This window comes from Rhyacophila brunnea, unplaced genomic scaffold, assembly GCF_057557595.1.
Source record: "Rhyacophila brunnea isolate RB1 unplaced genomic scaffold, BYU_Rbru_1.0 scaffold_1, whole genome shotgun sequence".
Lineage (NCBI taxonomy): Eukaryota > Metazoa > Arthropoda > Insecta > Trichoptera > Rhyacophilidae > Rhyacophila > Rhyacophila brunnea.
Window position 1 is genome coordinate 6,978,365 of NW_028232751.1, and position 14,337 is coordinate 6,992,701.

The 14,337-nt window shown below is 32.4% G+C and overlaps 1 protein-coding gene across 10 annotated transcripts in view; it reads left to right on the forward strand.

Annotated features, from left to right (window-relative positions):
* The first annotated feature begins 261 nt into the window (after window positions 1-261).
* Window positions 262-14,337, forward strand: part of Tsf3 (Transferrin 3) — a 51,842-nt gene continuing 37,766 nt past the window's right edge. Inside the window, exons 1-2 of one of the 10 annotated variants that reach the window (XM_085940990.1) lie at window positions 262-294; window positions 1,717-1,870. In XM_085940990.1, coding sequence (XP_085797116.1) covers window positions 1,756-1,870 — 115 coding nt within the window. In that variant the 5' untranslated portion in view covers window positions 262-294; window positions 1,717-1,755. Of the gene's footprint in view, window positions 388-1,716; window positions 1,871-14,337 lie in introns of all 10 variants that reach the window. The other 9 variants (XM_085940954.1, XM_085940969.1, XM_085940984.1 and 6 more) reach the window with 9 other exon arrangements.

The following is a 14,337-nucleotide window of genomic DNA, read 5'->3' on the forward strand; positions in this document are numbered from 1 at the left end:
TGATAGATGCCCGTGCGGAAAATTAATTTCTCGCAAAAAATTGGATTATGTTGACTACATTTATGATTTTCCCCAATTATCAATCATTTTCCAGCCACCGATCTGATTTTTTATGTAAATCATCCACGTTGTCGCGGCTCACATGTTGATCGTCAAAGCCTTACATCACGTCGATAGCCTTTGAAACATTTGCAAACACCTTAATAATATACCTACTTACCTGTCCAGTTCACGATTAATCAGCTTTATTCTGATTCCAACATACCTGCCAGTCGACTACGCGAACTCACACCTGTACGTTGTATGAAAAATATTATTGTCAGTGTACCTAACTACTTACATTTTTGACATAAAAGTATTTGATGTCAATTTAATTACCCGTTCTATGTATGTTCATAATGACAGTGGTCAAAGTTATACAAAACTCAATTGAAATTAGCGATGGAATATTGAATACGTTTTTGTACTACCATTCGACATTTATTATTGAATTACGTGTGTTTAGTAGTAGTATTACATCTCGTTTAAAAAAAAAAAAAAAAAAAAACAATACTATGAATTAGTTTGAAGTACATATTTTTAATGAAATAAATAACGTATTTTTGTGTCATTCTGTACCTTTTAAGGGTTTACAATCCCACTCTAGTCAGTAAATTTCTTGATCCTGAAATTACGAGATTGAAAATGTTTAAATCACGGAATTTCGACCATGGTTTTAAATTATGATTATTGACAAAAATGTACATGTACATGTAAAAAGTATAAAATAAATAAAGTGTAATATAAAATTTAGTTTAATATAATTATATGACAATAAGTTATATTAAACAATTTTGACACCAAAAATACCGTTAATCTATCACAGTATTACGGAATCGTAAAATCCATAATTATCATATTAAAATATGTGAAATACAAAAGTGAAACTAAATGTGAAACTTCTTACATTATGCATTTTGTGTTTGTTTAATATATTTAAATATTATAATTATTGGTTAACAACATAGTAATATTATGTCGGTATCAAACACTAAAAAAAATGTGTTTTTTGTTTGTTTTTGTCCAATCTCGGGATACCGGGATTATAAAATTTGTCAATTAACAGCAGCAGGTAGGTACATATAAGATGGATCGAAAAATAGTATCAATATTAAATAAATATGTGAGCATAATAATTATGATTATTATAATTAATTACCTACTGCACACCTGGTCAATTAACATAAAATACGGTTTCAGCCAGGATGTTTTTTGTAAGGATGATGATGCTGTATTAGTTGTCGCAGCTGCATAGATGTTTTCCCAAACTCCTTTCACTTTTTTGTCTATAAAATAAATAAAAAAGAAAACAAAAATAATTTCAACCATAAAAGCCATACCAAATGAGTTTTGCATAGACAACCTTTTCAATTAGTATAGAATGTTTAATATATTATTATTTTTTATAAAAATACAAGAGCTACTAGTATGTAACATAATTACAATGATTATATTCGGGATAATCGTAATTACATATCTCTAACTGAATGTCAACATCTCTGTCAGTATTTTTTTATTACATTTTCTTTAATAATTATTAATGATTACGTAAAGGTATCTATAATCTTATACAAATTATAATATTATTATAACTCCACTGTCGTTTAATCGTACATAAATGTCAGTATATCTATAAATAAAACGGTGTGTTCAATCTTTCAAAATGTTTAATTTCAGTGTTGTATTTTTTAGTATTAAGTAATTGACTCGTACACAATGGAGCCACGTTCTTGGAAATGGTGCTCGGTAGTGCTAATTATATTTCTGTTCTACTGTTGTGGGATATCGTCGCAGCAAAAAAGTGGCGCTGGTTCTGGAAATGATGGAAACCGTAAGTGTAAATCAGCCATAAAATTAACCGATGATAGTAATTATAAAACCTTGTCTAGACTACTTGCATATTATACCTATAGGTATGCTCAGTGACGTCCCGGGGGATAGGCAGATTGAGGGTCGCTTGAGGGCGGCAGTTACCCAAAAGGGCGGCAAATTGAAGTGAAGCATTAGGTATACATAGAAAGCTAACTAAACTTAGTAATAACGGAAATATCTTTCCATTAAAAAAATCACCTCACTGGTTGGAAACAAAATATATTGGTAAATGTGCCGCTGAGGTGGACATGAGATTTTACAACTTTCTTTTTAGGCCAAACCAAACCTAACCTAACCTAATCTCACCTATCCCAACCTAATATTACCTCATATAATCTTAGTTTGTGATAATGGTGTATCAAAATGTATGAAAATGTCAAATTTTCAATTAACGATTATTGGATCGAAAAGCCGATGCGCCGATAGAAAAAGGTATTTATTATAATTGTCTACATGGAATAAACCGTTTTCGTAAAAAAAAATATATTAGCTCGTGTCCACCTCTGCGGTACAATTACCAATATATTAATTAGATACTATAAAATTTTGAACAGGACTTTATTTTTTGTCGGGTTTGCGATGTCTAGTTTACTTCCGTTGTCTTAGACGTCACGTTCTTTGTTAACAGCAATGACACGTGCATACCGAATTTAAAATGTATCCAAATATTATGTTTGCCAATCGCTCGCGAGTTTTCGAAGTTGTCAGGTGTATTTTTAAATGTACCAATCTGAAACCGTAGACTCGCAATATTGGCTATTGAAGCAGAAATGGCATTTAAATTAGATTTAGTGGTATACTTTGTTAGTAATGTATCCATACAACACATTTATTAGATATTGGAGTCATGAAAGAATGATAAAAAGTACTATATAAAAAAATGTGGCGGCATTTTGGCACTGCCTAGGAGCGGCATTTGATCTCAGGACGTCACTGGATATGCTCGCTAGAGATACCTATGCGTTACGTGAACCACAGTCTACTCGTTTGGTGACCTTGTACTGACCATTAGTTGTGTACCTACCTACACTGGGACTGGTATTAATTATTAGCAGTAGAAATAGACAGCGCCATGCTAATTTAAAAAAAACATTGTTTCATCACAACTTAGGTACACTTAATAACACATTTTTCATAATTTGATTGCAAAAAAATTAACAAATTATAAAAATCCAAGAAATATGATTATTGCTGTTTTTGTAATACTTATAGGAAAAATGTTCTCAAGGTGAGTTCCAAACTGTCAGTGCGTTGGAGCTTTGCGTTTTTGAAAACTGCAACTGATGATTTTGAGATAATTTAAAGAATTTATAAATTTTTTGGTTGTTCTGGATTGTTGGCATACCTATATTGTTTACTCAAATCTAATTTCTTGCATTGCGTTTTATTAAATTTGAGTTAATGTAGATCAGTGGGTCTATTCTATACTTATCGACCGCTAAAGTGATACGCCCACGGTGGCCGCGCGGCATAAGCGTTGGACTATAATGCCGTGGGTCCCAGGTTCGAATCCTGGGTCTGGCAAGTACACATATTGTTTTTCAATTTGTGTGTGTCAGGGTATGGACCTAATAGGTTGAGCAAGTGGCTGACATCCATTTCTCGTAAAAAACAAAATCTGTCAATACAAACCTCCCCACTCTGTGGAGGCCCATATGATCCTATCAGGATCGGACATGGTCGGAGAGAAAAAAGTGATACAGTGATAAATAGTATCAAACTTAGGGTAGGTTTGTATCAAAGTATCAGCACTTATTGTAACAATTACAATACGTTGGTTTTAATTGTAATTGTTACAATAAGTGCTAATATTTTGATATAAACCTACCCTAGGTTTGACAATATTTATCACTTTAGCGATCGATAAGTATAGAATATACCCACAGGGGTGACGAAGCTTTTCCTGTCGGAAGGCCGCATTAATGTATCGTAAATCAAATAAGGCCGCATTTAAGATACATAAAAAAATGCATGCACAGTCATCCCTCAATGTACGCGGTAATAAGCCGAAAAATTAAACCTATATAAAAATAATAGATTTTTGTGAAATAATTAGTCATTTTGAGAACAAAAAAGTTGTTTTTAGATCCCCCGATGTCCTTTTAAATTGAAGCCGGACCCTGGTATCCAGTCTGCGAGTTATCAGAGTACCCATTATTGTTAAAGCTATCTTTATAAAGAACTAGATGCTATATAGATGCATAATAATTAAATTAAAATTGAAATCTGTCGAAAATAGTTGACGCATAGTGTCAAATCGTTTTTTTTGTACAATGATGAGACCAATAAATGTTTTATGTTTTTTTAGGTTTTTGATTTAAAGACATTTGAATTTAGGTTATTGTATCGAATATTTAATAACTTCTTAAAAATGTCTACTGCTTATTATATTCATCTGAAACTGATTAATTAACGTTATGTCTCACAATCAATGATATTATTAACGTCATTGCTCACAATGAATCATTAGTGCCTACCTACATACTTCCGCATCGTCCTTATAAATAAAAAACCTGTTTTTTTTATATTTCCGGTGACTTACTGTGGCTTAAAGACATGGGAATAATAATAAATATTAGCATTTTACAAGTTGATATAAATTCGACCTCCACTGGCAACAGTGTTGCCAAGTTGCTGTCATTCACCAAAAAATACTAGATTTTTTAAGTGTCTTGAAAACGAATTTAGTATTTTACAACTAATAAAATAAGTAATTCAATTACAAATTAACACAGGTGAGAAAATAATTAGTCATCATTTTGTATTTAACATTTTTAGTTTATTCACGAGAGAGCATAAAATACCAGTAAGTATGTTAATTTTCAAGCAAATCTGGTATTATATTCTAGATTTATTGTGACAAGTTTGAATGTATTTTCGATGTCGAAAAACGCTAGATTTTTAGCTAGAACTTTACTAAAAATACCAATTAAAAGAGATTATCTAAAAATTATAAAAAAATGTGATTAGGTCATCGATATATTTAATATGTATACTATCGTAGTAGATTTTTGGGTTTCCACCGCGTGTCCTTCTTTCCATGGCGTTTCGGAATCGTTGCAGATGCCTTTATCTGCTCTGCAACGAGCCCGAAACGTCGAGGAAAGAAGGTAGAAGGACACACAGTGGAAACCCAAAAATCTACTACGATAAAAAACAACCGTGAAAGCCTCAAACATTTATACTGTTCACTTCTTCTTATTAACTCATAATTTGTGTTCTCCTAATTATTTAATTAATACATACCTGCAGCAATATAATCGACAATTTGGGTTTCATGATTAATTTCCTTCCAAAATCAATCCAGTATTAATTAACCTAACTATCATACTAGGTACCTACTAATAATTAAGAGGTGAAATTATTTTTTTATTACAACGTTTTCATTAGGTCGTATTCTTATTTGTCCGGTACAAATCTTGCAATCGATTTTTAATTAACTTCTCGACTAGCTAGACATTTGAAACTTTTAGAATATATATTATCAGAACACGATGCCAATGCATTTTTTAATACTTTTAGCCATCTTTAAGTAGAATTAAATTCATTTTCAGTCAATTCTGTTTTATATGAAAAGTTATTTTGGAAGAAATACGTAATCCAATCCAATATTATTGGTTGCTAGGAAATTATTAATATATACGTGCGTTACTATGGAAATCAAAGAGTGTCAAAATGACATTTCAGTATTATTTCTTTTTTTTCGACCATGCCCGATCCTAATAGGATCATAATATTGCCTCCACAGAGTGGAGGTTTGTGTTAAAAGATTATGTTTTTTACGAGAAATTGATGTCAGCCACTTGCTCAACCTATTAGGTCAATACCCTGACTCACACACAAATTGAAAAACGGCGTGATAGTCCAACGCTTAAGCCGCGCGGCCACCGTGGGTGTCATTATTTCTAACAACTACATTTTTTTTTTTGATCCTTTAAGCTAGTCAAGTCAAGTTTATATGATTCAACAGAAAATTTAAAAACTAAAAAAAGTTGTAAGTATATAAAAAGTTCTTTTCATCTTGTAATTATCATTGTTAATTATCGAATAATAATTGGGCTTCTAAGTCAATTGCTGAGAATAGAATTATTGTTACAAATTAAAATCAAATTTCGCCAGATTGGTTTTCTCAAAAAATTACAACACAAAAAAAAATTCTACACACGACGAAAGCGACTTTCTTTTATCGCCAATGCAGACAGTAATTTAATAATTTACTCATATTGAAAGTAACTTTGATGATTTTCTACGTGTAATATGGGCTTTTTCCTTATTAGACGCTCGTGTACTCGCCGACAATATAGCCGAACACAACCGGACATCAAAATATTCAGTTTTATGTTGTCGGACTATAGCAAGAAAAACGCTGACTGGCAATGCAGCATAATAAAATAATATTTTATGTTAATTTAAACTGGCCATGAAAAAATGTATTATATTTCGTAATGCTTGCATACCTATATTTAATTTGTAGAGTCAGAAAATACATTTTATTAGACATTAAGACATTTTATCATAATTAGTTTATTATTTTCGTAACGTACCTATACTTCAATTATGGGGAGTAATCGACGTATAGGTATTACTGGATAAAGGCCACCAGTTTGACTATTTTCTCAGTGGCGAAGAGTAGAGGTAGGCTGTGGAGATCCGAGGTTAATAGTACACACTTTGTTAGTTATACTTTTATTTTCATTGAACTTAGAATACAAACTACAGATGGTATTGGTTAGTTTTTAACATTCACTTAAAAACCCTTAATTATCGGTCAGGCACATTTACGCAAAGCCAGTGGATGCGAGCTTCAGTCCCGCTAGGAGTCGTAATTTTTTCAAAGATATTTCTGGTAGGAATATTTCTGAGATATTTTTAAATTATGTACAGTAAAAACGAAACGATAATGCGGTCGGTCGATAGAGTGCGTGCGTATGGGGAGCCGTGATAAATGCCTGGCTGCCGATGACCGCGTATTCGTATGTATACGTACAGTGACGTCCCTAGACAAAATGCCGCCCCATGGCAGCGCCAAAACGCCGCTTTTTTTTTTATCATCCTTTCATAACTCTAATATCAAAGAAATATATTATATGGATACATTATGTACCTACTTACAAAATAATATACCACTAAATCATACAAAATTAAATTTATAAATATTTTCCCCCCAAAAGTGGGATTTTTTGACATTGGTAATACAGTGGCTTCTTACACATTGCGAACCCGACAAAAAATATAGTCATGTTGAACCTTTGTTAATTAATACATTTTGTTTCCAACCAGTGAGCTGATTTTTTAACGGAAAGATATTTTCATTATTATTAAGTTTAGGTAGCTGTTTCTATATATACCAAATGATTCTACTCGATGTGCCTTCCTTCGAGTAACTGCCGCCCCCAAGCGACGCTCAATCTGCCTACCCCCACGGGACGTCACTGTATACGTACATTATACAATCGACGAACCGCATCATTGTTTCGTTTTTACTGTACATTATTATGATTGTCTCAATTTCTTCAACTTCAATTTAACATATTTTAATCATAATTTTCATTTCAAATGATCGCATCTAAAAACATTAAAAATATTGTTTGTAAATTAAAAAATAAACATACAATTTATAAAAAAAATGTGCATTCTTTGAAAGCCAGATTTTTATTAGTACCTGCCTACATCGTATTTTATAAGTAAATATTTTTATCGCAAGTATTTCATGACGTGACAATACTATTTCTGAAAAATTATTCATAGTTTTATCCATATTTAACAAAATAACTATTTATATATACAAAAAAATATAATGTATATACTTAACTTGAATCTATGGGGCTAATTTTTGACATCGTTGATAAGTAAACTTGTTGAATCTGGGCGAAGAAAAATCCTCAAGGGATCCAAAAGCATCCAATGCATTCTGAAATAGTGGCCGTTAATAGTCGTTGGCCTATATTATGTTATTATGTATTCCAAGATGGGGCAGGTACTAGGGATTGCAATTCCGAATGAATATATCAATACCGGTATTCGTCAAAACATATTATAGAAAAAAGAAGTAACCTATCAATAAATATTATCATGTATTAAAATTTATGTATAACACTATGTTATAGCAACCTAAAATATCTACCTACATTTATTATATTGACCTTTGTAAATACGTATTTATCATAATATTTTAGAACTGCTATTTTTTACAAATACAAGTCCGGGTACAAAAAAAACAAACAAACAAACAAAGTTCAATAGTAAAGTTATAAAATAATTGGAAAAATTTGCCACGAATGTTTTTTTTTTGAAATATGTTTATTCATCGCGACAATTCTATAAGTATATTTGAGGGATTTTTTTTAAAATCTTTTAACTTTTGTTAGTTTCAGTCAATATATTTGCGTTTCGGCAGCATACAACTTATTATTTTCTTTCGACCATGTCCGATCCTAATAAGATCATATGACCCCCCACAGAGTGGACGTTTATATTAACAGATTTTATTTTAAAATGGATGTCAGCCACTAGCTAAACCTATTGGGTCCATACTCTGATTCATACACAAATTGAAAAACAATATGTGTACTTGCCAGACCCAGGATTCGAACCTGGGACCCTCGACTCTATAGACCGGCGCTTATACAACTTATACACTAAATATAATATACAGTATAGTAGTAAGTAATGAAAAAATAACATTAAATTCATTTTTGAAAAACAGATACGTGTATGCTTTCTTATTACCTACCTACCGATTTAGAAATACCGGTATTGCAATCCCTAGCTGGTACCTCATTGGCTGTTAATGGCGACCAATACTTTTTGATGATCCGGGATTTCTATTGGCCTCAATTGTAAGGTATGAAAAACATTTATTGTTCCAACACAATGGCTACATAATCTAAATGCATTTCCATATACATACCCGGAGACTATGGATTTACGTCACAGAACAGATAATAAATATAATACCGATAGGCAATATTCAATACGCCGCATGGTGAAGCAGGCTTTTGAATGTGTGAGTGTCCAACGAAAATGAAGCACGCATTATGCATGTGCAATAGTGTGTGTAATACACCAACATTAAATGAGCGTAAATGCATAAACCGAGAGCAGTTTTTAGTATTCGACGTAAAACGTATTCTTAACACGTGTGTAATTTTAACCAGGATTCTTCCTTACTCGAGTCGGTTACCTGCTATCGCCTTACCCGTTGTGTATTTCAGTTCCCATTATTTCTGAGTTCCCTGATTTACGTTCAAAGATCGCTGATTCTTAATAAAAATAAATTAATATCTTAAAAAGCGTCGGTCTTTACTTGATGAAACTTGATAAAAAAATACTAATCACTATAATATAGTTTTAATATACAAAACGATTGTATTGAAACAGGTTTAAAAAGAAAATGAAATGTGCAAATTTACTCAAGCATGTATTGCATAATATTTATACTGTATACCTGTTCGATGAATAATATGTTATATGTTTTGTACATATTATTGATATATTACCTATTAACCTGAATAATATGGTGTTGTATTATTACCGAATGTACCGAAACAATAAAAAAAAAATCAGATCCATGATAGCTTAGCTAATCATGACATCCTGTAGGTACGTAAGGATGTGCTAACGACAAAAAACTATCAATAGTTTAGTGATGTCATTACTAATCTCTAACAAAAATATGTATATCTCAAATCGATACTGTCTATTATTGATTAATTTAATAAAACTCAATTTTTTTAAGTATTTATTCCACTTTTATTATTTAATAAATTTGAACGGGTTTCGTCCGGTTCAAAAGGACATTTTCAACATAATAAATAATAAAAGTGGAATAAGTATCTACAAAAAAAAATAATTATTAAATTAAATATTAAATTAATCAATAATGCACTGCAGTTTGCAGTACCACCATGAATTGACAGTAAACACAATAAAAGAAATCAAGACTGTCTAGTCAAATTCCGACTATGTTAACTACAATCAGGGCGTGTCCGGAAACTTGTACGTTTGCAGTTCGCCGTATAACACTTCACCGTGAAATGTTGTATCGGAAATATGTGACCGTATATTAAAGACAGTCCAACCTCTTTGGGTCGTATAGCACTGACACACAATTCATGTCTAAATAAAACACGGTTCTTGTCGGTTTACACTTTACACGTTTACAGGAAGCCTGCACCAAACAAATTTTGAAAATAGCCAATATACTGGATTATTTGTTAGGTTAAGTTAGGTTAGGTGAGGTTAGGTTTTCATTTTTTTTAATTCATGAATTTTGCCAAAATCAGCTATGAAAATTGAATTAATGCTCATATTGAATCTAATACAATTGGAGACCGTATACCTAGTTTACGGTCATATCTTTCCGATAAGAAAGCTCACGGCATGTGCCACGGTGAAATGTTTTCCGTACAATTTACATGTCAGGGGCGGCTCTGCCTTAAGGGTTCGCAGGGATGCACATCATTATCATGTCAAAAATACACGTCCGATATTTTTACCATTGTCATAATATACCTACTTAATTATATGATTAAATGAATTATTTAATTTATTTTATCCATCTAAACCCGTCACGATTTTATAGAGATATTAAAATAATTAATTCAATTAAATACGCCCTATTTCAAGACGACGCCTATGTACAAATTAAGAAACCTATGGCGTCTATTTTTCGCTGACCGGGGGTCGCTCTGTCCCATCCCGTCGCCGTGGTACAAATCTCATTCTACAAAATATGTGAATGCATTAGCGTTAGTACATATGCGTATACTGGGAAGCAAATCAAATGACCCTTGAGTGAGTGAGTGACTGATAATGGTAAGTCTCTAATAATAATTATTATAACGACTCAGATAATCATATAATTTATTCTGAAAAATTACCCATTTCCTCATTAATAAAATCATATTATTATAAGTTGCATAGTACATCTAGGGAATCCAATCCCGAGCCAAAATTCTGATCCCGGGATTTCGGGATTACAATTTGACAATCCCGGGATTGGCATTTTTTTCCATTGTTAATATAAAAATTTTATATTTACAAATAACATTGATAAAATCGGTCAAAAATAAATCTAGTATAATTTATACTATTTATGTTATATATAGTGGAGTAAATAATATTGTTTTATAAATAATAATGTGAATTTAATATGAGATGGCTGTTGCTGATAGTAAAGACTTAATGAATGGGTTAGCGGGATTTAAAATAGTAAAGCAAATCATGGTGTACTCTGTATCTATAGTCTAAGGTGTACACTTATGGCCTTTCCGCTTCATAAATCTAATTAGTCAGCCAAATATGAAACTGCCGTAAAACGTATGACATCATGATGGAATTACTTTGTAAATAGTACGAAGCATTGTTTTTTTCCAATCATTCTCATTTTTATTAATTTATGTGAAAAAATAAAATGAATCGGCAACTTACACATGGGTATAAATCAAACTTCATTCAAACTCAGTTTATTTCTAATGTAGTTATTTGGTATTAAAAGTATTTTTTCTGTTTTTACGTTTCGTTTTTACTTTATTTTCCATAAAAATTGATAAAAAAATCAATCCCGAAAGTTTCGGGATAATGTTTATCAATCCCGGGATTAATATGTATCGAAAATAGCTCGGGATCCCGGGATTGGAATCCCTAAGTACATCATGTATAATATGAGAAAGTAGGTACCTAGGGTATGTATATTTAATAATTAATGGCTCAACCCCACCACCTAGAAAGTCTTCGAGCCACCACTGACTACAATTATAGCTAAGTTATTAAGATATCATAAGTGTAAAGCCTAACTCATTTGAGTATTTTTATAACAGAAACCCGAAATTATGAAAACAGTAAAGGCATTAACGTTAATTGTAGGTATAATTTTAAAATTGCTTCTTCCGAAAGTGTACTTTTTGGAGATAAATCGCACTATAAAAAATACATAAAAAACCACAAATCACAGTATTTATATATAAAAAAATATTATTCAGGAGTTTTAATATTAATAGCTTAATTTTTGTGTAAAGGACGTATCTGTTTGAATGTTGAGGGGTTCTTCTTTTTCCACCCTGCCACGTCCCAACATTAGGGCATAATCGCCAACTCTTGCGCCTCCCGCCATGTCAGACCTGCAGCACGTAGGTCGCTCTTGTAGCACCGCTGCAGGGTGAGGGAAGGCCGGCCACGGTGACGGAACCCTTGAGGCTGTGCCACAAGGGTACGAAGTCCCGCAATCTTTGGCGGCATCCGGAATACGTGTCCCAGCCACGTAAAGCGTCTCTTCGTGATAACTTCAATCACCGAAGGCTGTTTTGTCTGCTCACGAACTCGAGTGTTTGTAGCGTGGTCGTACCAATGAACCCCTAAGATTCGGCGGAGACATCGATTCTCAAAGCTCAAAAGCCGAGACTCTTGAAGCTTAGTAAGATGCCATGTCTCACAGTCATACAGGAGCACAGGTAGCACGCACGCGTTAAACAAACGACATTTGGTCCTCGACTTTTTTTTTTGAGGGGTTACAGAGATTTTGTTACACTTTGGATAATATTTTATACTAAATTTGTTAGAAATACACATCTTCTATAGTTCCTCGTTCAGTTAGAGACACGCCCGGGAGGCAATATTCAGGGGGCACAAAATAAAATTGACAGAGCATACATTTATTAAACGTAATATTCATTATTAAAAATATAATATATTCGATTATATTCCATAAACTAATTAATCTAAGTTCAAATTATATTCATGTTATCAAACACCGTAGTAAAAATGATGATAATTTTTGTCATTATTAATACAAATATTTTGAAGAAAATAAAATAATGATTTCTCCTATTTTCTTTATTATTATTTATTACAAATATGTTTATATCTGGGGAAGGGGGTTTCAATATTGGGTTGGCACCCGAGCGGCAACCGAATAATAATATCTACCGAATTGGTTCCAAAATTGCATCACCATCTCTAGTCCTGCGAACTGCGAAAAAATAAACGGTCAAGACCAAAAAGCAATTTAATTTAAACATGTTTATAATAAATCTTTTTAAATGTTGAATTATATAATTCAAAATTGGCTTCTTATTATGTATGCATTATAACTTTTTTATTTGGTACCCACAACCACAAAGTTTTTTTTTCTAAATTAGTACAACGTTTTGAATTTAGGGAACGTTTTTCAAGTCTAGCATCGTTTCGGGTCAAGGAAGTGTGGCACTAAAATCTTTTCATTCTGAGACGTTTATAGCATCGTGGAAGGCGGCCGTGCACAAACCGAGGCTGCATGTACATGGCGGGTGGAGATAGGGTAACTCGAAACATGGTACCTATTCAGTGTATTAGCGGATTTTTCTATTTTACCACGTTTTTGTTAGCTCGTATTCTTGTTTACCCGGTGGTTGTTTATCCAGTACAAATTTTGCAATCGATTTTTAACTAACTTCCCGACTAGCTAGACATTTCAAACTTTTAGAATATATCAGAACACGATGCCAATGCATTCTTTTAATAGTTTTAGCCATCTTTAGGTAGAATTTAATTCATTTTCAGTAAATTCTGTTCCGTGTTCCGGAAGAAATCCGTAATCCAATCCACTATTTCTTGGTTGCTAAGGGCGTGGTCCTAGCAACTAAATTATTAATATATACGTGCGTTACGATGGAAATCAAAATGACATTTCTGTGTTCCATATTTGTTTGTTTGTTGCAAAATAGCAAAAAAAATGATTTGTTGACTGTTGCCTTATTTGTCCTAAATTATTAATACATAAAATTGTCAAGTTTATATGATTCAACAGAAAATTTAAAAACGTGGTATATAAAAAGTTCTTTTTATCTTTTAATTATTTAATATATCTACTTTCATAGAGTTTTCGAGTATCAATCAGACACACAATAATCAAAAATTACATGCACATGAAGTATAATGCCTCCACAGGCGACTTTTTTTTTTACTATTACAGCAAATTTATGGTGTAGGTTTATCTCAATTATCTGGTCAACCCGTCATGCCGGGGCCCCAAGCTAGAGCCCTGTTGCTCTTGCTATGCACCTCGGTACCTATATAATTATCATATTATACATAGGTTGTGAGTAGATAGATACCTATATTAAAACTAAACATTTAGTGATTAGTCGAACAGTTGACACAGCAGAGATAATATGCAAATGTTTAATGTAGCAACTATATGTTATTAAATTTCGTAAGTTACTCTGTGTGCCGTCAGAGCAAAAAGATAACACTAAACAGATTTAAAAAAAAACCCCTGATTATTTAATGTTAAGGCCACGGTGGATTTTTGTTTTTTTATTTCACAACAATTTCCGTGAATTTTGTCGTTGTATTGTGATTTGTGAGTCGTTCAGATGTGAACTGCGCCATCGAATGGGTATATGTTGTTATCTCGTACCAGTGCAACAAATTATTGTATGCGCGGTA